Below are 26,800 nucleotides of genomic sequence, written 5' to 3'. Positions count from 1 at the left end.
CCCCGCCGGCACTTGGTGGAAGAGGGGGGCGCAGCACAACCCCTGCCACTATGGGAGGGTCTTGCTGGGGCGTTTTAAATCTGGGGGAGTCCAAAGGACGGAGTTCCCCTCTGGCCGGACCACCTGAAGGAGACCCCCGAAGAGGTGACGAATTTCCTTTTGCCTTTGGTAGAAACAACATCTATGCCAGCCCGGGGGGCGGAGTCAGGAACGATCTAGACTTTTAGACTTAGGGTGTGTGGCATGCGGTGCAGGGGCAGGTTACCTGGGGAATGAGGTTACCTGGGGAAATGAAGAAGGTTCTCCACAGCTTCTTGTCCCGCGTGACGTCCCGGATCTCCTTGGTCATGTTGACCATCCTACCAGCCACGGGAGGGACCCGGCGGAAGTCCAGGATCCTGGCAGAAGGACAGGGAAAGGAGTCCTCACCTCCGTACCCTCCAGCCGCTCCCACCGGAGCTGAGTGGACACCTCACTCTCCTCCGTTAGGCCCAGACCCCTCACGTCGGCTGCCCACCCTTCTCCCCAGCAGCAAGGGGCCTGTGAGGCCAGAAAGAATTTGCATTCTGCTGGCAGAGCTGCCCTGAGACAGGTGATCACGGAGGGATGGAGCCCAGTTTTGCGAGACTCATGACCTTTGGTCTTGCCAGAGAGGCTGATGCCCTGTGAGTCTCCTCTTTTCTCCCCTTTATTCCCGACGGCCGGCTGTCTACCCTGGGTTACCTGGGCAACTCCTGTCGGCCAGGCACACAGCGGGGCATGGCCATGGGGTGACAATGCCACGAGGGTGCCGGCGGGAGGGCTCACCTGTCCAGGTGGAAGGCAGCGATCTCTGCGTTGTGCCTCTCGTAATCGGAGAAATAGAAGAAGTCAGGAGGTGTCTCCTGCTCCCTCATTTGCCTGGAGAAAATGGAACAAAACAGAAGTTTATCAAAGAGAAGTCCTCCCAGTGGAAGGGGGCGTGTGGATCGTACCAACTCCGGGGAGCTGACTGTCGAATTCCCAAGGATTCTGGGAACAAGTCGTTAAATGTAGTCATTGTTAAAAATTAAATTATATGGGGAATTCCCCGGTGGTCCAATGGTTACGACTCCAAGCTTTCACTGCCGAAGGTGAGGGTTCAATCTCTGGCTGGGGAAGTAAGATCCCACAAGCTGTATGGCACGGCCAAAAAAAAAAAAATAGAAATAAATAAAATTATATAAACCTACAGCTAAATAAGTTGCATTTAAGAATAACCACTTAGGGCTTCCCTGGTGGCGCAGTGGTTGAGAGTCCGCCTGCTGATGCAGGGGACACGGGTTCGTGCCCCGGTCCGGGAAGATCCCACATGCTGTGGAGTGGCTGGGCCCGTGAACCATGGCCGCTGAGCCTGCGCATCCGGAGCCTGTGCTCCGCAACGGGAGAGGCCACAGCAGTGAGAGGCCCGCCTACCGCAAAAAAAACAAAAAAAAAGAATAACCACTTAGATCTCACGATGTCCCAGCTACTTCCTGAGCTGAGGCTGCTCCTCTTGTCTGCAGGTGGAAACCCGTGCTGGGACACCTGTTCCCAGCCCACCTCTGCGACCTCGTGCTGGGAGCCTGAAGCCTGGAAGTGTCTGCACTGTGGAAATCGGCAGACTCTGCCCATCAGGCTTTAATAACCACAGGGGCTGGTTATTAAATGATGATCAACACACCCCCCCTCGCCGCCCACCATATGCAGATTCTCGTGAGAGGCTGCTGGTGAGGATGGCCAGGCAGCAGAGGACCCGCCCTGAGCAAGCGACTTCCCCGGGTGTGAGCCGGGGCCCGGGTCAGGTTGTGCAAACTGACCCCAACCTGCTGTCGCTGCCCGGCCGCTGCCTGGACAGAGGGCTCCCCGGGGGTGTGCAGGAGGCACGAGGACTGCAGAACCCGTCTCTGAAGCCCACGAGGTGACCGCTGTCCGTGTCCCCAGGGCACCAGTGGCCTGCCTCCGCCCCTGCCCTGGGTCTTACCATGTCCCTGAGTGGAGCTGAGATCGCCACACTGTCTCCTGGGCCTCTGCTCTGAGGCCTCCGCTCTGCTGTTCCATCTTCCTGGAAAAGCCTTCCCTCCATGTCTCCCAGTGGCTCAGTCGGCATTCCCAAATGTGTGTCCCACCCCACCAGGCCCTCAGGCTCCCAGCACAAAAGGGGTCCTCAGTCAAAGGAGTTTGGAGTCTGGGTAACGGCCCCACCGGAGCGCACGTGAGCACCGCGAAGGCTCACAAGTGCTGCGGCCTTGTCCACGGGGTTCGCGGCACAGCGCCACTCTCTGCAACTGTGAGGACTGCTGGCTAAGCTCTCCGCTCTTAGCGCAGTCCCCCTGCCGCCTGAGGCAGCTCCTTCACAAGCCTTCCACGCTGCCACAGTGAGCACGGCCACTGCTGGTCCCGCCCCTCCCAGGCTGGTGAGCAGACAGCAGCGTGCTCCACCGCACACCACCTCCGGGAAGCCCTGCCGGGCTGCCGGCTGCTCCTGCACTGCGCTGGGCGCCCCATCGCAGTGTGGGGGGCGAGGGGAGCACCGCCTGGCCCTCCGCGGACTCCACATCCCCCCAGGATGTGAGGACTAAGGGGCTCCAGGAGCCTGTCGGCTCTAACGCGCCGAGCCCCACCGCGAGCGGCAGACAGCCCCTCCACCTGGCCAAGGGACAGGAGGCCACGTGCAGGACTCTGCTGAAGGGTGGACGTCACCCTGCAGACATCAGTGCTTAGCAGGCGGCTGGGGGCAAACACGGCGAGGGCCAGGCTTTGACCTCACATTTTGGGGTGTTTGCCCACTGTCCAAAGTCACGTGGGAGCAAACACACTCCCTGCATGAGATCCAGGTCCGTTCCGGGCCCTGCCTCCACCGCTGGGGACAATTTCCCCAGGAGGCCACCTGGCGGCACCCAGGGAGGAAACCCAACCCTCAGCCTAATAAGAATTTACCAAATGCCAGCGATCTTCTCTGAGCTGGGAAACACAGATCGGGCGAGAGTCAAGGGCCTCCTATGATCTGGCCCACACCTCCCACTCAAGGCGGAGGCTGTCCAGTACAGGCTTGAATGCGCCAGCGACAGGAGACTCACCGCATTTCCCCAGGTAACTCTCCCAGCCTGGCTTCCCTGAGTCCTTACTCCCCAAAATGCAGCTTGAGTTGGCCAGAGACCACCTGACCCCGAGCATCTGGACCCAACCGCCAGCCGACATCATTGCTAAGCACCCAGGCACACGCACAGGTATTGAGTACTGGAGAGCCACCCTCAGGAAACTGAGGCCACGTGGGGAGGACCAGACCCAGGCCTCAGTCCAGTGGGTTGCACATCCACTGGGGGCTCCCTCGCTCCCTGTGCTCTCAGAGCTCCTGACGGGACTCGCCCCTTTCCCCGTGCTTCCCCAAATGTCACCTGAATCAGCCTTTCCAGAACCAGCTTGTGACTCTGGGAGCAGACCAGTGTTCACGATTCCAGCTGGTGTAACTCTGGCCTGGGCAGGACTCTGACTGGGGACAACCGTGGCCTTGCACCAGTCCCTTTGTGAGCCACTTAGGGATACCCTGCAGACGGCTGCTGGTGACCGAGGCACAGGCCACCTAGTCACCCGGCTGAGCTGGAGGTGGCTGGCGTGCATTTCCCAGTCACAGACGCTGCAGGGGACTGCTCAGCACCCGGGAGAAGGCAAGGCCACGCCGGCCAGGGCTCCTGAGACGTCAAGGAAACCAAGTTCAGGCTTCCTGGTGGAATCGCCTGACTTTTAAATGCTGGCAAGTAAATTTCCTTTTTTAAAAAACACTGTGGGTCGAATTAAATATGTGAGCCTCCCTCACTGGAAGCCACCCATGCCCTGGGTCTGCAGCGGCTGGAGGACTGGGTATTTCTGAGATTGAAGGTGGTGGTTGACTCAACTGAGAATCCCTGGCCGAGCCTAGCACTGTCTACACAACACTGGTTCTACGGACTTTGATGTTTAAAGTGGAAAAGAGCTGGTGCAGATTTAAGTCAGGTTTCTTCCCTGCAGACCCCAGAACAGCCCTCCCCGCGAGGCAGCGTCTCCCAATTGCACAGCCTGCAAACCCCACCCGATCCGTCCCCGGCCTTTTAGTTTTTCAGTCTGTCGTGGAATTAAGAATTATTTTCTTCGGAAAATACATCAGAACTCACCACCAGCTCCTAGGGCAGAGCCCCTCAAAGACAGCCCTACAAAAACGTACGAAGCTGTGGGCCCTCAGAGTCCCCGGGGCCATGCCTGGGGCTGGCGGCACAGCTCTCACCCGTGCTGCCAGGGGATCGGCCATTCTCACCCCACCCAGGGGCTCCGGGTCACTGACTCTGCTTCTCAGCGTGGCCTGCACTGCCCTCCCCAGCCCAGCAGGACTTTCCTCGGTGGTGGACATGCTCTACACCTCACAGGCACACCCAGATGTTGGACACAGGACCCGACTTTCACATTTTATTTTAATTAACTTACACATAAACAGGCACGTGTGGCTGGTGGCTACTGTCCTGGACAGTGCAGATCTAGAGGACGGCCTTTCTGAGGCCTCTCTGCTCCCTCCGACTGTCCCTCCACCCGTATATCCTCACCCCTGGGTCCTCCTCTGCCCTCTGTCTCCCAGGCTCTGCCTCTCCACTCAGCTCGTGGCTCCCCTGACCCAACAGGGCTCTCTGTCTGCCCTCCCAGTGGACCTTCCTTCTTCCACTTTCTCGGCCAGGCCATCATCACCATCACCAGTGCTTCAGCCTTTGTTCCCTCTCCCTCACCCTGGCCCACCCCTCTGAGCAGGTCACACACGTGGAATGCAGGTGGCTCTGAGCCCTGCTGCTCTGGGAAAAGACCAGCCACTTCCTGAAGGCACTGTGACCAGGCTCCGGAGCAGTTCCTGGTACCTTCCCATCTCCCGCCTTGGGGTTTTCCGGTGACCTCTGTCCCCAGGCCATTCACAGGAAGGCAGCTCTGCTCACCTCCTGGCGTCCTTACCAGCCAGTTCACGCCTGGGAGAACTCAGGGAGTCTTGGAGTTCCATTTATCTGCTGTGGGGAGGATGCTGGCACATCTCAGGGCGCAGGCGCTGAGCAAGGGATAACCTGGGAGCGTCTGTGGGATACCAGGGGCCAGGGGCACCGGTCCCACTGTAGAGACTGGGATTTCTTTCCTTGCACTGAGTAGGGAGAAGGTGGACCATGGTCCCCTCCATGGGGGGCCGGCCACCTTCCTGCCACTTCCTGGGCTGCACTGGGGAAAAGCAGGTACTTTGGAAAACTACTGAACCCAAAGCACCAGGCAGGAGACTGGACTTGGCTGAACCGGGTCACCTGGCAGCCTCTTCTTCCTCCAGGTGTCCCGGTGGAAGGTGTGCTCAGGTGCAGGAGGGCAGGTGTGGGGTGCGGCCCGCCTCAGGCTTCTTCCCGGGAGCGGGGCATGGAGATGTGAAAAGGAGATGCTATCGGACCCTCTGGAGTTGGCTGAGCACCCAGGGCTGGCCCTGACAAGGGGCGGAGAGCCCAGGGGCCAGGGACCAGCATTTCCTGGAAGGGCACCTGCAGCCCAGGAGTCACGGCCCTCCCCCACCCTGGCCTCGGGACTGCAAGGCAGGGAAATGAAAAGGTGTTAAGGCTGATGACTTCCTGGTCAAACAGCAGCTGAGGAACGAGGCAAACCACGGATTCAGGTGTCTGTTGAAGTGAAAGATGGCCTTGGCAATGGCGACTGGGGTTGAAAAGGGAAGAAAGGTAGAAACTGGTGGAAGTGGGAAGGGCCAGGGTCCGAGGAAGGTTCGGGTCCGCTCCTCCTGTCAGGAAGGCCCTGGAACTTCACACTCCATCTGGCTCAGACAGTCTGATGGAGCCCCAAGGCCACCAGAAAGCAGGCCCTGGAGGGCGGTCCCTGATACCCTCAAAGCCCAGACCCACTAAGCCCTAGTGAGAGGCTGCTTGGGACCAGTTCTCGGGGCCTCCTGCATGTCCCTCTCTCCTTCCTCTCCAGAGCTGACCACACCCAAACCCCCTTCCTTTAGAGGGACTTCCCTTAGCTCGGAAGGGAGCACAATACTACGTGATTGTGGTTATTCATACTAAAGTGAGAATGACTGCTATGTTGACCTCTCCCAGGAAATCTGTGATCCAAATCCCCAGAATCTGTGAATACGGCTACCTTAAATGGCAAGAGGAACTTTGCAGATGTGATTTAGTTAAGGATCTTGAGATGAGGAGATTGTCCTGGATTATCTGCATGGGCCCTAAGTCATCAAAAGGGTCCTTATTAGAGGGAAGCACAGGGAGATCTGAAGCCAGAAGAGGCTACACTGGCGGCCCTGAAGATGGAGGCTCTGGGGGGTGGGGGGGAATCTGTTTCCTTCTCTAGCTTCTAGAGGCGCCTGCATTCCTCGGCAGAAAGCCAACTCCAGAGCCTCCAGAAGCCCACCGCCCACAGATCCATTTTAGATTTCAGACCTCCAGAACCGTAAGAGACCAAGCTTGTGTTGCTTTAAGCCACTAAATTTGTGGTAATTTTTTTACCACAGGAACAGGGAAGGCGTATGGAATCTTTGGCAACACCAAAGCAGCACAAAGGACACAGTGATTTAGCAACCTTGGAGAGGTTGTGAAATTCCGTCTGTTTCCTCCAGATCTGGTCACGCTGAAATGCATTACACTTTTAAGAAGTGACGCAGAACGTTTTGAGAGAAGTGCCTCTGTTGTCACGTAAGCTGAGGGGCAGAACCCGACGCGCACCGTGTGCCCTCCCTGGGCTGTACGGTTTGTGCTTGGGGCGCCCCTCAAGGCTCTGATCTTTGCCCCTGTTTTAATGACACAGACGTCTGAGGTTGGGAAAGGGTGAGTGACGTCTGCAGAGTCACATGGCTGGAAATGGCCAGCCCTGGGTCAGGACCCGGGTGTCTGATCCAGTCCTAGGCTCTTTCTTTAGGCCCCAAAGTCAGACATGGCTCCGGGTGCGGGTCTGGAAAGCCTGCGTTTCCTCTGGGATCAGAACCGCCTCTGGGCACAGCGAGGCCGGAAGACGCTGGCTGCCAGCCGCCAGGTCAGGTGCCTAGGCTCACAGGGGACAAGGGGCTGCAGCCCCAGAGGTTCGGCTGCAAGAACCGTCCCCATGTCCCCAAGAAAAGTCCTGGTTCCTGGTGGGAGGAAGGGCCCATCAGTGCGTCCAGTTCCTGCCAGACGCTTGGCCCAGCTCCCAGCAGGTCTGCACCGCTGCACCCCTCTTAACAGCTGTCAGACCCCTCGTCCCCTCCCACAGACCAACAGCCCCCGTGCTGACCTCATTGCTACTGTCACCATCTCAGCATTCTTGAACTTGTGGGAAAACAGAGAACTTTTGCTTTGATTGAAAGCAGAGTAAATTGGCAGCTTATGACCCAAACCCACGAAGGAATAAAAGCCAACATTTATCCAGCTCTCACTCTGAGCTGAGCGCCCTGCTAAGCGCTTTCCGTGCGTTCACTCTCTCGGTCCTCACGACCCCTGTGAAGGGTCCCCGTCCTACAGACAAGGACACAGCCAGTGAGAGGTTTCAGCTCACCAACAGAGGGGTCCCGATACAGGGCCCAGCGCTGAGGTCCAATGCCCTGCGTTAGTCCAAGGGGATCCCCGGATTGAGATGGGGGGACTGGGGTGGGGAGTGGGCTGGACCATATTCTCTTCACTGGACACCTGGGGAGGACAACTGGTGGGGAAGGGTCTGCTCACACAGGCCTGCCCGGGCTGCCACCCTCTCCAGGCTGACGGAGCAGGTGCGTCCTTGGTGCCTCTGTGAAGTGGGGCAGGTAAGACGGCTCAGGGGTGACGCCGCCAGGGGGAGCAGAGCCCCGCCGTGCCCCTGCTGCTGGCTGCCCCACCAACCCGTGCTGAGCTGCATACGGCGAGCCAAGGCCAGTTGAACGGGGATGCGGGAGCCAGGAGAGAGAACAGCAAACCGTTGGGTGAAACTCTGGAGAAAGGGCAACGGTGCAATTTGCCCAGGGCACACACAGCTGTCACAAGGCTCTTCCGTGTCCTTGTCAGAGCTAAGGGTCCCCGAGATCCCTGAGCCCAGATGGGAAACTGAGGCCCAGAGAGAGGTGGGCCACACATACACCTCTCGTGTGTCGTGCAGAAGGACCGGCATCCCAGGCCCAGCAAGAGAGGCAGAACGAACGAGAGTGTCTCCGAGGCCACGTGAGAATCGCGAAAGGCACCCCTTCAGGTGTCACTGCAGGTACCCGCTCGGCCCCGGAGATGCTCACAGACGGATGGCGGTGCTCCCGGGGGTCCTCCCTTGGGTCCCCGTGCACCCAGCCTCCTCTGACCCTCTTCTATCCATTATTCAGTAAGCTACTGATGACAGCAAACCCTCCTGTAGAACTTTCTAGCACTGACGCAGGCAGGTCAGGACTCTGGGAGGCAGGCAGTGTGACTAGACCCACCTCACAGGTGAGGCACTGTAGCCGGGTCACGTGCTGGGAAGCGGCAAAGCCGGGCGAGGCACGTGGACCGGAGATCCTGGCGGCGTCTGTATCCCCACCACCTCCTCCTAGTTCCAGGAGCTGGGGGCCCAGGAGGCGCGTGGATAGGTGTCCTGCAGCTGCTGTAACAGATGCCCACAGACAGCGCTTCACACAACAGGAGTTCACCCCTCACGGTTCTGAGGACCGGGGTCCAAAATCAGGGCGTGGGCGGGTCACACTCCCCCCAGGGGCTCCGGGGGTGGCGGGTCCCTCCAGCCTCTTCCAGCTTCCTCGGCCCCAGCTCTGCCTCCATCACCATATCCCTCCTCTGATTTCTCTGTGCCCAAACCAAGGACACACGTGACTGCATTTCGGGCCCATCCAGGGGTCCAAGGTGACCACCTCGCCCCAAGATCCTGACTCCATCACTTCTGCAAAGACCCTTGTCCTAACCAGGTGGCCTGAGGTCCTGGGGGCAGAGGCCACCGCAGGGACGAGGCTCTGGCTCCCGTCCCCGGGCCGACCTCAGGGGCAAAACACCCAACGAGACAGACACTTGCTCGTTCCTGCAAAACGCGCAGGGGATCCGGACTCACCCGGCGCAGGCGAGGAGGCAGAAATCAGCCTTTCTTTCTCGGACAATCTTCCCATCACTCACACGGCAGCAAGCGAGCACCCTGTCATTAAGGAGGCACACTAAGCTATTTAGTATCAGGTTTTCGGCTGGGAGACATTCTGGAAGGGAGAGGAGCCGCTCCCTGGCAGCTACCTTGGCAAGACCTTTCCGTCAGTATCTTCTGCCAGTTGTGGCAACGCTTGTCCTGGCCCCTGCGAGGGTGGGGGTCTGTTTGGTAAAACACGCTCTTCCTATTGAGAACCTCCAGCACCTGTTGTCCACTCCTACCAACCTATTTTCTTTGGGGGGAGGATTTCCCTGAAGGCTATGGGCCTCATAGTGACCACACCCAGGGACGGGTTCCCCCAGCATCTTGTTACTCGCCTACAGACCTGCCCATGCCTCGACCGGCCACGCCGTGAGCCACAGCCAGAGCATCAGGACCAATCAGCGATTTGCCGCCATCAGGTGATCACGAGGGGCCTTCACACCCGCTGACCCCCTCCCCTTGGGTCTCCAAGAGACGTGGCGACAGCTCTTCAAAGTAGGACACGGGACAAGTTGCTCACTTATGGTTGGGTGGAAAAATTAACTCAGAAGAGACTCAAACCTCTTATGGTCAATTTCATGAAAACCAATTAAAAAACAATTCAAAGATCTGTAACTGCAAAGAAAGTCTGAAGTCGTTTCCATTTAAAAATAATTGCAGTGACTCAGACTTGCGTTCCAAAGCAAAGGGTCAGGGTGGGGGGTGGGGGGGAAGAGATTTGCTTGAAAGTTTAAGATCTATTGTGTTTTAAATACTTTTCTGTCAGCTCATCTGGAATTTGGGGACGTGACTAAGGAATGACATTAGAGTGCAAATGAATGCTCTGTCCCTGGCAACCGTGAACACAGGCCCCTAGTTCTTCTTTCCGTACTTAAGCCTCCGTTGCTCATCTTTTTATTCAAGGTAAAAAAAGATGCTCAAATCTACTAAACCGTGTATTAAACATTTAGCACCAAGGCTACTGCTGTGATGTTGTTTTTCCTGCTGAAGGAAAAACAAAGTCAATCCCGAGCGTAGGGTCGATTGCAGCTTATTTTCGAGGCTTTTAAAGGAGATGTCAGGTCTGCAAAATTTCCTTTTACGGTGTAAAAAACAACCAGCTGACCAAACTGCTCTTGAGATGCCCAACTCGGTTTCTTCTCTGGCATGTAGGAATGAAGACCAGAGTTTCTTTCCTTCTTCTCACCTTCTGCCCCTTTCACGATAGCCCAGTGACGGCCCCCAGAGACCCTAACACCAGGGAGAATCTCCACGCTGCCGCTCAGGAGGGTGTTTTCAGAAAAAATGACTCGCTTGCTTTGATTTGAGCAAAGGGGATAATCTTTTCCAGAAGCTTCCAAGGAAACATTTGTCATGGTCAGCTGGGGTGGGCGTCCTGACGAGGCTGGCGGGGCTGGGAGACGGCACAGCCCCCCACCTGCTCGACAGCGGCCAGAACCGCGCCCTCTGCAGGTTGTACTAACTTCTTACCTTTACCCACTTCCCTGCCTGCCTCCAGTAGTTTCCTTTTTCTTTTCTTTCGTTGAGCAAAGGAACTCCCAGCTGCAGGAACGGCCGTGGTCGCCCGAGTCAGGGAGTTGTGGCCGCTGGTGAAACAGCGGGGTGTTTGGGGAGCCGCAGTGACCGTGTCCCGGCCACTCGAGCCCATGCACAGTAGCGGCCCAGCATAACGGCCAGGCCAGCCACATGGAGCCACCCGGGAACCTGGGGCGGGCGGTCCCCTTGGCCACGACGCTGGCCTCGCAGCTCTGCGGGCAGCCATTCCCTCCCTGGGCCTCTGGGTCCTGTCTGAACGGGCTAGGATGACGAGCCCCCGGGGCTGCAGTGGGGACCAACTCAATGAATCCTCCCAGCGCTCAAGCATGCCAGCGCCCAGGGCATGTGGGAGGCGGTGGTGCTGCGCTGCCTCGGACCCTTGGGAGCCTCTGACTGGGCAGCATCAGGCCAGCCCTTCCTGGGGACCTAGGAGCTCAGCTGGTCGGGGCAACCATGTCCTCCACATGGGGACACGGGGACGCTTGGACCCCGGGGAGAAGGCTTGCAGTGGACCCCGGAAGCGAAGCAAAGATTGGAGCGGGAGAAGCCCCTTCTCCAGAGACCCTTACCCGAGGCCCGGCACCATGCTCCTCAGGCAACAACCCCCACGTCTCAGGTGAGCCCCTCTGTCCCCGAGTCTTCTCCTGCCCTCTCGTTTCCTCAGGACACTCACTCTCAGTGATGGTGGATCTCGAAGGTGCACAGCTGACTCCCCAATGTGCTGCCGGGCAGAGAGCGCAGGGTGGCCGTGCAGGCTCAGCTGGGGCCCTGGCTGCTCTGCCCCGAGCCTCCACTGGGCCGACAGCTCTGCTGAGAAGCTCGGGAGAGTCTCTCAAAAGCCTGTAATGGGTTGTTGCCGGTTTTTCAATTAATAACGTCCACGGCTTTCTGACTATAAAAACAGCCCATGAAATTGGAGACAACCTAAGTGCCCTACAACTGGGGGCCTGTAAGGTGATCAACCACGTGAGACATGGTGTCTGTTCATCACTCCCAGTGGCATGGGGAGGGCGCCGTGGAGATGCACCAAAGACCAAGGACTGGACCTGGAATACCTGCTGGAGAGCCCCCTGCATGCTCAGACCCTCACAGGCCAACCGCAGGACCCGTCCACCCACCCCCGTCACAGGGCCTGTGCTGGCCGAGGAGGGCCCCCCGGGCCTGGTACACTGGGCTCTGCAGCTCTGGACGTCTTCTGTTTGCACCACCCGCAGAGGCCAGGACGGCCCTCAGAGCTCCCGCTCCTTCCTGCAGGGGCCACGTGGGGACACCAGGTGCTGCTCTGAGCCCGCGGGAGCCCCGCACAGTGCCCCTGCCGGGCTGTACACGTTAACTGCAGGAGTTTGGAGCCCGAAGCTCCCCTGAGTCCACTAGGCCCTGTGCTTATTGGAGACATAGATGGGTCACCCCCAGGGCTCAGTGGGGAGTCAACTGAGGTTGTGGACAAACTGCAGGGCACTGGGCAGCCCCGGATATGGAGCGCAGGGGGGGCCCTCCCCCAAGGCTCTGGGTGCCAGCAACCAGCTGAGGTGATGAGACCAGGCCAGCGGGGTGCAGTGTTCCAGAACGACCCAGCGACCCCATCTGTACTTAAATCCCACAGTGGCTCAGAGAGGAAGCGGCCAGCCCGGCTGCCCTGCTGTGCTCCTAGTGTGGCCCCTGTTACCGGCAAGGACGCCGAGGCCCAGGGGAGCTCAGGGCCCCCAAGAGGTGGCACTTGCCTCTCTCAGCAAAGGAGGCAGCTCTGTGGCTCGCAGCCCAGCCCCCGCTGTACAGGATCCATACGGCATGTCTGACGGGAGCATCAAAAGAGATTAAATATAGGAGAGGCGCTGTCTGACTCATATATAAATCGGTCCTGGAGACCAACACGCAGTACAGGGTCATGGACAACAAAAGTGCATTTTACACATTAATCTGGGATAGCCGCTAAGCATGCACGGCTGTAGCGGCACCTGTGTCGCAGTATAAACATGGCCATGGCTCCCGCTCCGGCAGCCAGGGGAGCCTCTTTAAATCCTCTCCTCGTAAAAGTGACGAGTGGAAATAGCGTGCAATGGTTTCATGCTTTGATAACGAGGCACGGAGCCCCAGGTCCACGGACGCGGTGACCACGTGGGGACCGCGGAGAACGCCACCGTAGTCCCTCTGCCTGCCAGCCCTGGAGGGAGGGGGGAGGGAGGAGGTGTCAGGGGAGAGCCAGCCCCTCCAGTCGCCTCCCACATAACTGTTCCAGGGATAGATAACCTCACAGAGTCAAGCCCCTTGCGACTCCTGCCCTGTGTTGCCCCAGAGAAGCTCGCCCCACGAGGTTGTAGCAAGTGGGCTCCCCGGGGCCTGTGCTCACGACAGCTGGATGCGGTCCTAGTGGGGAGGCGCCCCAGCGAGGGGCAGGGCCTGCTCAGGGCCAGGCGGTGGGTCTGGACCACCGTGTCACTAACCCAGAGGCAGTGCAAGCACTGGGAAGACAGCCGAGAGGGCGCCCGTCTGAGCGCCGCACCCCGCTGGACGCACTGGTCATCGGGAGGCCCTGGCGGGGCCTGGAGGGCAGGCAGTTCAGTGAGGCTGCCTGCTCGCGCCCCTGGGCCCCAGCGCGGGCCTGAGCAGGGCTCAGCAGGCTGAGGTGCAAGTCACCAGGGGAGGCCCTGCCCTCCAGCACTTCCTGTTCTCAGGCCCGCACTGCCCCCCGCGGGCCAGGCTGGGGGTGGGGGGCGGCTCGCGTTTCTGCGGTGAGAAGGGCTGGCTGGCCAGAAGACATTTCTGCAGCTGCCTCTGTGTGTGCACCTTGGCTACGAGGAGCTCCTGGGCCTCAAAGAGCTGCTCAGGGATGGTTTCTCCGGGAGATGCGCGCACGCACACCACACACACACACACACACACACACACACACACACACACACCTGTTCTTTGCAAAAGTAATGCAGGTACTTAGAGCCTCTTCACGTGCGATGCCTCTGGGTTGGAGTGGGCAGCATGGGCGCCTCCCCAGCAGAGACCCCAGGTCCAGGGTCCCCGGACGGCCGAGCCTCGGCCTGACGGTGCCTGACAGGCCTGGGACCTGACGTCCAAGACCCTGGAACTAAGCCCTGGCCGGCCTCCCACGCCCGATTCATGTTTAAACCCCCCGAGCCTCAATTTCCTCCTCCTTGAAGGAGGGCTGGTGATAAAATTAAAACATGACGTGTCAGCTACAGGGGCACTGGCTTCGCCGGCCATAGTGGAGGCTGTCAAACCCTAACAGACCTGAGAAGGTGAGGGAACGGGTCTCACTGGTGTGGACAGCGCGGCCGAGCGTGGTAGCCTCAGGGAGACCAGCCGTGGCACAAACAAGGAGCGCGTGGTGGGCAGAGGCGGCCACGTGTCCCTGCAGGGCGGGCAGCAGCCCCCGGATGGACGTGCAGACACAGGCCCCTCCGCCCGCAAAGCCACACACGCGTCTGTCCCTCCAGACCAAGGCTCCCAGAGCAGGACAGAGGGGAGCTGCTGCCCGCAAACAAAGGGAGTGAGGCCCCAGGGGCCAGAAGTGGGGTTAGGCCTGGCCTGGTCCAGAGGGACAGGGCATTCACAGCCTGTGACCTGTCCAGGCTCTGTGTACGGCCATCACAGACACTGGCATCAAGCCTGGGTGCCACACCCTGCCCTGGAATGAGCTGCTGGAGTGTAGACCACAGGGTGGCTGCCCTGGACAGCAGCTCTACTGAAGCCAAGCTGAACAGAGCCCGACCCTGCCACCCAGCACTGTGCTCCTGGCACAGCCCTGCCCCCAGACGAGCCCTCAGAAGTACGAGAGCCGTCAGGGCAGCTCCACTAACAACATTCTTTAACTGAAACCGCCCACAAGTCCATCAACAGGAGAGGGATGAAGAAACCGGAGGTTTTCACACAGTGGAATGTAACTTGGCCACGAGAACGAGCCATGGGAGAGGCATCTCTCAGACGCACGGACAGCATGGGTGGGGGCAGGGGGGCGGGGATTCACTCGCTGGGAACCTGGGGGCAGGAGCCACCCTGGGAGGAGGAAACTGCAGCGGCCACAGGGGTCTGGGGGCTGTCAGTTGGTTCTGACCTGGTGCTGGTTTGCTGGTTACCTGGTCACCAGGTTACTGGCGTGTGCTGTAAACACCCGCTTACCATCTGTGTGCATTTCCATGTGAACGTTCCAACTCAACAGAAACGTGCATTTTAAGAAGGTGGGAAAGTGGGGAATTACAAGTGTCGGTAAAGCTAAAATTGTATTGGATTTTACCAGCACTGATAGTATTTGCCCTTGATCTAACTGACCCTCCTCATACAACATACAGAGGAGACCCAGGCAGGCGGGGCGGCGGGTGAATCCATCAGCCGTGAAGATGAAAACTCTTTCCTACCTTCGTCACCCAGGCACTGGGAAGAGGTGTGGGTATACACGGAATATAGTCTTACCTGGATGTTGGAAAGGGTTGAATTGTGTTCCCCAAAAATGGTATGTTTAAGTCCTAACCCTGGGGACCTGTGACTGTGGCCTTATTTGGAAATAGGGACTTGGCAGATGGGATTCATTAAGAAAAGGTCATAGTGGATCAGGGTGGCCCTGAGTCCAGTGACTGGTGTCCTTATAAGAAGAGGGGAATTTGGACACAGACCCGCAGGAGAGGCCATGCCACAACAGAGGCAGAAAAGGGAGTGACCTGGCCACAAGCCACAGAACGCCAAGGATCGACAGCCACGCCCAGAAGATGGAAGAGGCAGGAAGGACCCTCCAGAAGCCTTCGGGGGAGGCGGTCCTGCGACACTGTGGTTTCTGCCTCTGGCCTCCGGAACTGAGGAAGAAGAGCTTCCTGACTCTCTAAGCTGCCCGGGTCGTGATGCTTCCCAACGGCAGCCTGGGACACTCACACAGTGTGGACGCATAGGGTTAGAGCTCAGCTGTTGTTATAACTTAAGGAACCAGAAGTGAACCCACATGTTAACGACATCAAAGACGAGGATGGCCACTGCTCTGAGATCTGAGTAGGGACAGTGCAGCGGTCACTCCAGCCACATCTACTGCTGGCCAGCGCCCTTGGGTGCCCTTGGGTGCCCTCGGGCACTCTGAGCCTCAGTCTCCTTGTCCACAAGGTCTGTGGGGTAACAGTGGCCTCCCTGTCTGGGTCTGTGAGGCACTGTGTCTGGCGTGGCGCCCTTTCCTGCACCCACGACCTCGGCCCCACCTTCCTCCAGGCTGTGGGGGTGGTGCCTTCTTTGGGGGCGCCTTCCACTGTCGCCCCAGCTCCTCAGCCCTGCATGACAAGTGCTCAGTGAGCCAGACTCGACCCATTTCAGACTCACTGAGCCTGGCCCGTGGGGTTTTTCTCTTCTTCTGTTTTGCAAGTGATGCTGGGTCTGTGGAACACCAGCGACCGGCTCGTCTGTACTGGAGGTGTTGTCTTGCTGTTGGAGCTATTTTCCCCTCAAAGCTACCACGGGGGCAGGTGTGCTTTCCTTCCCTCCCTGCGTCTGAACACGCTTTGGATCCCAAAACACACACGGCACAGAGGGCGCTGTAGCTCCGGATTCCAAATGCTCAGGAGGCGGCCTGCTGTTTTGGTGAAAATGGACCGTTAAAGCAGCCTCGCCAGGCCGCGGGGAGCGACGGGTCGCCTGCTGGCAAGTGACCTGAGCAGAAGCGCGGTTGCAGCTCCGTTTCCAGCCTGCATTCAGCTGTTGTGCCCTAAATAGCCACTGTTCAAGTGCACCAAATATTCATCATCCCTCGAATGTTTGCAAGTCACAATTGCAAACTCCAGCACACCCAGACAATCAAAGAGCAAGGACTGACTCGGGGAGGGGACTGCAGTGGCTCCGGGAGCCCCACCGGTGCTGAGTTTACTGTCTTCCTTACTGGAGATACAGAGGTCCCAGAAGGGCAGGGGCCCGAAGCCTCCTGTAATCCAGCCTCATGCAGCGTAAGGCAACCGAGGCCCAGAGAGGGGAGGGAGTGTTGCAAGGTCACACAGCAAGGATACTCTCTATGGCTAGGCCTCACCTTCTAGGTGCCTCCACGTGCACCTGCTCCCTGCCTGGACCCGCCCACCCCACCCCCACCCACGGCCCCGCAGGCCACTGGCACCTAGGTTGGAAGCCTTCACTCTCTCAGCCCCGACCACGTCCGTCACTGTGCCCAGGGGGTCTTCCTCTCCCAAATGTCTCAAAGAGCCACGCTCATCCCCCATCCTCAGGCCTCCTCAGGCGCAGACGCCAGCACCTCCCATCTGACACCCGATAAGCCCTCCCACCCTCCCCGTATAACGTGGCTGACTGACACTCCTGGAAAAAATCCAAACATCCAGGCCCAGATGCCCTGCAGAGTCTGACCTCTGCCCCTCTCCAGCTGCCTGGGCCCGTCTCCCCTCGGGTTCTGTGCTCAAACACAGAACCATCCCACAGAACTTTCTGTGATGCTGGGCGTGTCCAACACGGCACCACCAGTTACGTGCAGCCACTGACGCCTCAGGGTGTGGCTGGTGTGACGAGAGCCTAGGTTGTAACTTCATCTCACTTAAATGAACCTCAGTATAAACAGCCCCGTGATGTACTCCTCTGCACAACAGCACTGGTCCTCCAGACTGTAGAAGCCACCCGGTCCTGGACTGTGCTGCCTTCTCCAGGCTGTCCTCCTGACCGTCACACTTGTGCTCAGGCCTCAGCTGGAGGTCACTTCTGAGAAACCTTCCAGCTGCCTCCCAAGGGCTCACCAGCCCTCAGTCTCCCGTCTGCCGTCAGTGGCTCGTTCTCTTGTTCGTTCTGCAGACGTATGTGTGGCACCCACCGAGGACCAGGCCCTGCGCAGTGGAGCAGACACACCGCTCTCCATCCCGCCCTAAGCAGCAGCAGTGCCGGGCCTGAGTCACGTCCGCATTCCCTGCACCTGGCAGGAGGCCAGGCCGGGCTCAGTGCTTGTGGGGTGACTGAGCGCGTACCTCTGCCAGCAGGTGGTCACAGCTAGTGTTACGGGCACACCTGGACGCTTCCTTTCCAAGAAGCAGGTTGGATCCTGTTGCAAAGCCCGTACACTCTGGTGCGTCTGCCCAGCCCCACCCCAACTTGCCGAATACCAGCCCCTCCTGGCTTCCTTCTGTAAACTTGGTGCCCTGTCTCCTAAACCAATCCAATAGAGTTCAGACCTCAAACCTCTTCCTACAATGCCTTTGTTGACAGACGGATAAACTGAGTCCCAGTAAGGGGGAATGAATTTACTGGGGGTCACACGACAGTGGCCTTGCCAGGCCTGTTGTCTCTGTGGATACACCGATGCTTCTGAACTTCAGCCACACACAATCACCTGCACCACTATTACCTAGCACGCACATTTTTCGATATTACAATTTAAATACTACACCAAAAGCACGAGCTACAACGACATAATAGTTAAATCCAACATCCTCAAAATGAGAAACTTGTGCCTCAAAGGACACCACGTATGTGATAAGGGTCTTATATCCAAAATATATGAAGAATTCTTACAATTTACTAATGGAAAGACAACGAACTAAACAACAGCAAAAGATCTGAACAGACATTTCTCCAAAGAGGATCTAAATGACCAACAAGGACATGAAAAGACACTCGACACCACTCGTCAGTAGACAACTATGAATCAGAACCTCAAGGAGACACCACGTCACACACCCGCCAAGATGGCGAGGGCCGAAAAGGCGGGTAAAGACAAGTACTGATGAGCAGCGCGTGCAGGTGGCTGGTGGGACCACACGGTACGCAGCCGCCGAGGAAAAGCGTCTGCAGCTCTTCAAACAGTCACACTCAGTTATTATGTGACCCAGCAATTCCACTCCCAGGCATACAGCCGGGAGAAATGAAAACATGTCCACCCAAAAATCTGTACATGAACGTTCATACAGCGTTACTCATACAGCCAATAAGTGGAAATAACTCCAACGCCCGTTAACGGATGCAAGTACAAGTAAAATGTGGCCCACCCACACGGGGGAGCGTTGTTCGGCCACAGAAAGGAAGGAAGCTCTGACCCCGGCCACAACACGGATGAACCTTGAATACGTGGTGCTCAGTAAGAGACGCAGACACAAAGAATCAGACAGTGTGTGAGTCTGTTTACATGAAACTCCAAGCTGGCCAAGTCCACAGAGGCAGAGAGTAGCCTAGTGGCTGTCCAGGCCTGGAGGGAGGGCACCATCGGACAGGCTTTTTCTGGAGTAACAAAAAGGTTCTAAAATTGTGGTGATAGATGCACAGTTCCGTGAATATACTGAAAGCTATTGAACTGTAGACTTTAAGTGGCTGAATTATGAAATATGTAAATTACATCTTGATAAAGGTGTTAAAAAATCTTACTTTAACACTAAAGCAAGAATACTCAGCAACTCGTGGGCTAATGCCCTATTTAAATATTTTTCAATGTCTATTAAAAATATATACCCATTAAACTTTAAATGGTGGGGCTTCCCTGGTTAAGAATCCGCCTGCCAATGCAGGGGACACAGGTTCAAACCCTGGCCCGGGAAGATCCCACATGCTGCGGAACAACTAGGCCCGCGCACCACAACTACCGAAGCCCGCACTCTAGAGCCCGTGAGCCACAACTACTGAAGCCCGCGCGCGCCTAGAGCTCACGCACAGCAACAAAGACCCAACGCAGCCAAAAATAAAAATAAATAAAATAAATAAATTTAAAAAAAAACAACTTTAAATGGTCGTGCACAAACCACGTAAATTACACTTTGCGGGCCCCCCCCCCCCCAGGCTCTACCTCCCACCTCAGGGCTGTTCCTCTCTAGACCCTCTCAGCATACATCCTTCAAGATCTCAGAGGAAAAATACTACCACCTAATTAATTCAGAATCTTCAACTTACAAAGCTCTGGGCGCACCTGGAGACGACTTACTGGACAGTGGACAATATACCACCGAGACGGGGGGCCTGTGTGGCCGACGGGGCGACAAAGACATTGTGGTTTTCAGCTATCATCCCGGCTTCCTGCCAGGGAGGGGTCCAGGCCCACCTGTCACCTAGCCGTCAATGCAACATCTGAGCTCGACCCCGCCTGGCACATCCTCCTCCCCGCACAGTTCCATACTCACTCTTGAGACATCAAGAGGCCTGGAAGGGGCCCCTCTACTCAAGCTCCAATCTGAGAGGGCACAGAGGAGCCCACGGTGGCCAGAAAGTTCTATGAGGAGCCCCCTCCCCTCCAGAACCTTCCCCAAGGAGCCCACATGCAGCCTAGGCCTCACCTCGCCCACATCACCCCTCATGAACGTTGGGGTTCTGTCCTGTGTGAACCAGGCTGGCCGTCCGCCCTGGTCACGGATAGCTGCTCCTTCTGGGGGGGCCCATGCCCTGGACCTTTGCCACAGTCCCCACCCAGCCCAGCAGCCCCACATGACCTGAATGGCCTCATGGGCTTTTGGGGGTGCAACCCATGCTTTAAAAACAATGAACCGTCTCAACAGTGCAAAAAGGGCCCTGTTTGGTAAGGTAGATAGCTTGTGGGAAGCAGCCGCATAGCACAGGGAGATCAGCTTGGCGCTTTGTGACCGCCTGGAGGGGTGGGATAGGGAGGGTGGGAGGGAGGGAGGGAGACGCAAGAGGGAAGAGACATGGGAACATATGTATATGTATAACTGATTCACTTTGTTATAAAGCAGAAACTAACACACCATTGTAAAGCAATTATACGCCAATAAAGATGTTTAAAAAAAAAAAAAAAAAGGCCCTGTTTGAAAGTAACCAAAGATGGCAAACAACTGGGCCCATGAGGGACAAGCAAGCCCCAGGACCACCAGAATGGATGCTGCTCATTTCCGGGGAAGTCTGGCTTCCAAGTGTTCCCTCGCCGCCATCCCCAGTTTTCAGGTGCCACTGAGGGGCTCATTCTGATTTTGGTAGCAGTTTCTATTTTATCTAGAATAGGGATCAGGGGTCAAATCAGCTGACCCACTAGTTTTAGAAACAAAGTTTTACGGGCACGGCTATGCGCATTCACAGACATAGAGTCTGGCTGCTCTCGGGCGAGGAGAGCAGAGCTGAGAGGCTGAGACACAGATCACACGACCTGCGCACTCCCGACCACAGCCCCTCGCACCTGACCCCCACCGGCCCGGCACTTACTTCATGGGTTTGAACAGTGCTTGCCCGTAGTTCTGGAAGGTCATGATGAGCTTGAGTTGTGTGCCCCCCGACTTCATGGCTGCAACAGGAGGGAGAGAATACAGGGTCACCTGCTGCCTTGGGGCAGGCCCATGAGCTTGATGATGCACTGCTCCAGGCTCTGGGGGGACCCCCGGGTAGCGGTGGCCTGAGGCTGTGGGGTTAGGTCAGGGTATGGGTGCAAATGTGAGGGTCGTGGCGGTGGAGTGGGGAGGGTCCGGGACCAAGGCCCGGGGCAGGCAGATGTTTCAGGGTCAGGAAGCGCCAACCAGGGGCTGGAGGAGCCGTGCTGAGGAGGGTGGACGGGGCCTGGGAAAATGGGCCGACGGCAGAGGTGGCGGGAGGTTGCCACACTGGAGGGTTGGGTGTGCGGTGGCCCCAGCTGGCGCCCTAGACGGTCTCTCCGCTTGCCCCGACCTCGGCCCCCTCTGTTGAAGGGGGCTCACCACACCCGCCCAGCCCCCCGCCATGGGGCTGGGGGCAGGGCTGAGACCCACTCGTCGGTGCCTCGGGGACGCCTTGCACCCTCTCCCGGGGTTGCTCTCGTGGTGACCGGGGTCACGCTAGTGAAGCACCTGGAACAGCGTCGGGCATGTTCAGGTCAGTGGACTTCAGGGGCGAGAGAGGCAAGACCTCAAGGTCCAAGTTCCCATATGTTTCAGGGGCTGCAGGGCTCCATGGGTGCCGAGGCCAGACCTGTCCTCCAGGTCCCTGGCCACCTGCCTGACTCCTGCTGCCAGGTCAGCAGCTCCATCTGAAGGGGACCTAGACCCAGCATCGGAGACAGAGTGACCCAGGTCTGTGGGTGAAGGTCCCCGAGCCTGTGCCCTCCCCATTCCTAACAAGATCCCTGACCCGTATTTGGATGGGCCACCCTGACTTTAAATGAATGAACTCTGTCTTCTGGAGACTGGTGGACCACACAGACACCTCCGTGTGGGAGGTGCTGCCAGGTGCCAGCAGGGCCACTGACGTTGTGCCCTCGGCCTCGGCCAGTTCATCTGTGAAGTAGGACCAACGTCTGTCCTTAGGGGTCACGGTCAGGACGCTGGTCCAGCTGTTTTCACAGCCCCTGCCTTGATCTAAGGGTCAGAAGAAGTGAGGCCTGGCCCAAGGATGGCTCAAGTTTGGAGAATGACACCAGGAGCCGCTGGGTTCTCTGTTCTCCCCGCCCACCCCACAGCCACGGAGAAAGGCGAGAGCGCACCCATTTACAGGCACTGAGGGGCCAGCCCCGGGGGCACCTGCCCCACGTAAGCCTGTGCCCCGGCCTGGGTCCTCGGCCCAACTTGGGGGTGCAGCCCAGACTTCAGTCCATGACACAGGCCCCGGGATGTTCGAGAAGCAACAGCTTCCGGCCTGGACTACGCCTGATGCCGTGATTTGCTACCATCCAGCTCACCCTTATGGGGGGAGTTCTGCTTACTTGAGAGGGAAACCACAGCACTGCCCCAGGTGGAAACCAGCTCCCGCCCTGGACTTAGACGGAACCCAGTCGGAACACACGCCTGCTGGATTCCGGGGCCGTGGCTGCCAACGGTTCAAAATGGAGAAAGCAAGCGCCGGGGGGTGCGGCTGGGCCAGCAACGCACAGGCTTTGTTTTCGACCCGACATCGGAGAGACACGAGGAGGACCTCAGCTATTCACCGCCTTCTCCGGGTCCCCTGGGGCGGCCTCTGTCCTTCCTCTAGGATGACTGAAGGCCCCTCCGGCCCTGGGCATGGGTGTCCAGCTTACTGGGCATTTTCAGTTCCCTTCCTCCGGGTCAGTCGAGCCAGGCTCCGGGGACTGACGCGGAGGTTTCCCCGGGAAAGGAGGGGGACTGTAGCCCTTCTGGGCCCAGAGCCACCTTCCTGAGCAGCCCGCTCATTAGGCAGGGTGGCCCTACGGCCTCCTGGGCTGCTGTCCTAGCAGGTGAGTGAGCGCCCAGGACTTCTGTCCCGTGGAGCCGCGTCTCCACTGCTCGGCACCACCCAGGGCTCTGTCCTGATCTGGATGAGCAACTGTGGGGTGTGTGCTTCAGGCCAGAGGCTGCCCGAATCCTCTCCTGCTGAGTGGCTTCTTTTTAAGTAACTCCAAGTACAGAGTGGTTAATTGTGTCATTTATTCTTTGCACCCATGATTGCGCACAATAGTGATTTAATTATCAACACTATCACTGGCCCAGCCAAAGCCTCTGCAGGCCTGGCTTCAGGGTCCTGAGCCTCTTTAAAGGCGGCTAATAGCCATTGCTCAGCCGGGAGCCCAGCTCTAAAGAAATCTCCGCTGGCCACATGTGTTTTGTGAGTGGATCAAGGGGTTCTGAACGGGGAGCCTTGACGGAGCTGTTCTGAGGGAAAGCATCGGGGGCCTCGCAGGACCTGTTCTCATCGCCACACCACTTCTGGGCTCACGTTCCAAGACTGAAGTGACCATCTGGGTCCAGACACAGCCCAGAGCTGGGGGCGGAGATGTGCTGACCATGGGCAAGGCTGCCCTCCCGGAGGCCTGTCCCCCGATTTGCAGGGTGGGGTCGGGAGACGGGCTGGATTTCTAGCTCTTCTTCCACTTTAAGCTCAAAAGGACGGACGGCGCTGTTGAACCCTGACTCCCAAGGCAGGTTCCCGGCTCCCATGGGGCCTCCGAGGGCTGCACCACCCCAGGTCACAGCAGTGCCAGGGGCAGGGCCTCCAGCAGCAGACAGCTCTTGTCCAGGGACCCCGGTCTGCAAACCCACCCAGTGGCTCTGCTAAGCCAAGGGCCCAGTCAGAGGCTGCCGTCTCAGCAGCTGGGTGTCCAACAAAAACGACCAGCTGGATGTGGGCGCAGACACCCCCGGGGAGGTGTGCATTCCCCGGGTACGCCTGCAGCCTGGCCGGGCCAGCCCTCCCCTGCTCCCCGCCCAGCAGGAGCCTGGGCCTGGACACTTGCAGCCATGCTCCCGGAGGCTCCACTGGGCTCCACGTGAGAAGATGTCCTGCTTCCTCAGGAAGAGGGGCCTCCTCTCAAGTGTGAACTTGCTGGGAGCACCTCCAGGCACAAAGCCGCACACAGTGAGGCTGAGCGTCCAGTGGAGGCCTTCAGCAGGCTCCAGCTTGCCCAGTGCTGGCCGCCCCACGCAGAGGTAACGAGCGGGGACGCTGCCTAGCCTCTGCTCCCACCTCTTCCTCACCAACACCCCTCAACAGCCCTGTGAGGCAGGTTTCATGGGTCCACACTCATCTTCAAAATCTCTGGGGCAGAAGTGTTCAGGGGTTTTGAAATTTTCAGATGACAAGAGTTGCAGGTGGTGTATCCATCCCACAGATCCTGTAGCCCTGAGCGGGTAGGGGGAGAACCCCGGAATTAAATGCACTCCATGGGAACATTCACTCCAAGTGAGAAAAACAAGGGTTTATAAACAGTCTCTCATTTTAGGCTTTGCCTCCATGTCCATTCATGTTGGGTCGGGTTTTGCTGTCAAATGGGTTATGATTTCAGATTTGCAAGCTGGAGATTACAGGGTCGAGGATATGACCACATCTGTGATCCACAGGAGACACGGGGAGGCCCACAGAAGTTAACCCATCTGCCCAGAGTCACGCTGACTCACGACTGGGGGAGCCGGGACACACCAGGCCTGCTGTTCGCTGTGGGTGATGATACCCGGGGTCCCACCAAGTCAACCTTCCCATGCTCGTCAGGCGCCTGTGAATGCCAGCCTGGGCTCTGACCGGCCCACGGCGCCAAGGAACATGCTGGGTTAGGACCACCTAGGCCAGGGTAGTCCAGCGGGTGAGATCAGCTCAAACAGCCCACAGGACACAGATGGGCAGGCACTCACCCCAGGTCACCCTGCCAGGCGCAGAGCAAGCCAGAACTCCGGGACGTCAGGCAGCCTAGGCGCCGCCGCCCAGGACAGTCGGACCAAAGGGGGTGGGGGTGCCCCAAGGCCAGGCCCCCGGGAGAATGAGGGAGGAGGGTGCCCAGGGCGGGCAAAGCTGCCTGTGAGCCCCTGAGGGCTGTCCTCGGCCTCCGGCGGCTCCCTGGGCTCCTGGGCTCTGCTCTCTGCACAGGGCAACGTCCAGTGAGAGCTGGGAGGCTGTCTGTCCCCTGAGGGGTATGGCGAGCCTGGCTGGCCTGTGGGATCCTTGCAGCCCTGCCTCTAACCAAGACCCTGCACAAAGCCTGAGTTAATACTGTACAAGCCTGGGTGCACTGTCCATCTTCTTGAAATAAGATGCAACGTGCCTGAGCCCACTTGACAGATGGGAGACTGGGACGGACAGCAGCCTGCAAGCATGAGTGCTGCACTTCCCTAAACCCCAACTTTAAAATGCTGCTGTCATTTTCCCGAAAGGCCCACGCTCCCTGCCGCCTTCCATCATGGAAGCCTTCGCCCCACTCAAGTCCTGGTCCTCCCAGGTGGAGGTCACCGCCTCGTAATCACTCTGGACTTTATCTGTCCATCGGCACGTGCAGGTCAGGACGCAGCAGAAGCTTGTAGGGGCTGGATTCACCCCCAACTCCCACGGCCCAGAAAAAGGGGCCCTGAGACGCAGGAGGTACTCAAGAGAATCCACGGAACAGACGACAAACGGTCATCGCACTGGATGTTTCTCGAACAACCTCGTCTACTCAGGAGAGAAGGGGACACCCGGCTGTGGCCTCTCCCATGCAGTCCTCTTCGTCTGCACGGATTGCCTTCCAGCACAGGAGGAGGGCTGGGTGGGGCTGGGGGCCGGGAGGCACTGAGATTCCTCCTGGGCAGCAAGAAGGAGGGGAGACCACCGTCGTGCCCCGGCAAGTTCTCTCTCAGGGTGAACAGCCATATGCTAGGGAGAAGGGTGCTGCCAAAGAGCTCAGCACCGGGCGGAGACACCCAACACAGCCTCTAAAGAGCTCTGGAAACCCAGGCGCCAGCCTCACAGGCAACTCCCAGCTCCCTGGCATCAGCCCAGGTTAGCAGAGCCCCTTCAGCCTCAGGATGGCCCAGACACCAGTAAGACAGTGCCTGGAACCCCCTGCCCCCAGCACGCATGCTCCTGGGGCCTCCCTCCACCCTTCGCGCCTCCTGGGACTGTCCCTCCCACCCAGGGCCTCTGCCCACCCGCTCTGCCCTTGGAGCTATTAGTGACTCATCGGGACCTTCACAAACAGTTGCCTACAGGCCTGAGAACAATGGCGTCAAACCTCCACGCTCAGAAACCACTGCCGACACACTCTCCTGAAACCAGTAACTGGATGCCCTGAAACTTCTGATTCAGCAGATCCCAAAGAACTCAGAGATGTCTCCTCCAAACTACTCCGTGTATGGGGCTCTGCCCTGGATAGAGCTGAGCCCTTGTCACTCCCCGCCTACATGAACCCCAGGAGCACCAGGTGGGCTCTGAGGCAGAGCCTCCCCAGACAACCAGAAGATGCCGAGCTCTCCAAGGCGTCTCCCTGCAGCTGCCAGGGGGACCTCTTCTTAACCCGCGGGGGGGACCCGTGGGGCACCCCCCTGCAGCAGAACAACAGGACTGGGGGCGGCGTATTGCCCCGCCATGCTCATCTTGCAACAGCAGAAGGCAGCCTCCCGCTGCCCCCAAATACTGACAGCATCGAAGGCCTGCAGGCACCTCCTCTGGGAAGGCTGCCAGTATAACTCGCCCACGAGGTGATGCTCCAGCAAGGAGAGCTGGCCGGGCAGGGAGGTCACCTACCAACACTGGTGATCTTCTGGGCGCCGAGGTCACGCAGCAGGGCCTCCACAGCTGGGTTGTGTCGAGAGTACAACTCATAGCGGTTGATGCCGATGTGGAATTTGAGCCAGTTGGGATAGGAGTCCACGGCCGTGTCCCCTGTGGGTAGGAATTCATCCTCAGGACCTTCGTGTGGCCTGCACAAATGAAGGTGACCCAGGTCAACAGGGAAAGAACAGAATAGCAAGGTCTCGAGATGGATGGGGGAGTTGGCATCGATGCCAAGGTTTTCACTTTGGAGCCGAGCAAACATGGATTTACTCAGAGGTGCCTCTACTCAAACAGGGCCCTGCGACGTCCGCACTTTCTCTGTGGCTGTTGTTCC

General features: G+C 58.3%; 1 protein-coding gene across 1 annotated transcript in view; it reads right to left on the bottom strand.

Annotated features, from left to right (window-relative positions):
• FAM20C (FAM20C golgi associated secretory pathway kinase) overlaps positions 1 to 26,800 on the bottom strand; it is a 36,423-nt gene that overhangs the window by 7,497 nt on the left and 2,126 nt on the right. Inside the window, exons 2-5 of the mRNA XM_065893014.1 lie at positions 26,437 to 26,612; positions 20,734 to 20,812; positions 808 to 900; positions 283 to 398 (exon numbers count right to left, since the gene is read on the bottom strand). Coding sequence (XP_065749086.1) covers positions 283 to 398; positions 808 to 900; positions 20,734 to 20,812; positions 26,437 to 26,612 — 464 coding nt within the window. The remainder of the gene's footprint in view (positions 1 to 282; positions 399 to 807; positions 901 to 20,733; positions 20,813 to 26,436; positions 26,613 to 26,800) is intronic.

The sequence above is a fragment of the Phocoena phocoena genome, chromosome 15 (genome assembly GCF_963924675.1).
Source record: "Phocoena phocoena chromosome 15, mPhoPho1.1, whole genome shotgun sequence".
Classification (NCBI taxonomy): Eukaryota; Metazoa; Chordata; class Mammalia; order Artiodactyla; family Phocoenidae; genus Phocoena; species Phocoena phocoena.
This window is presented reverse-complemented; position numbering and strand designations above follow the sequence as displayed.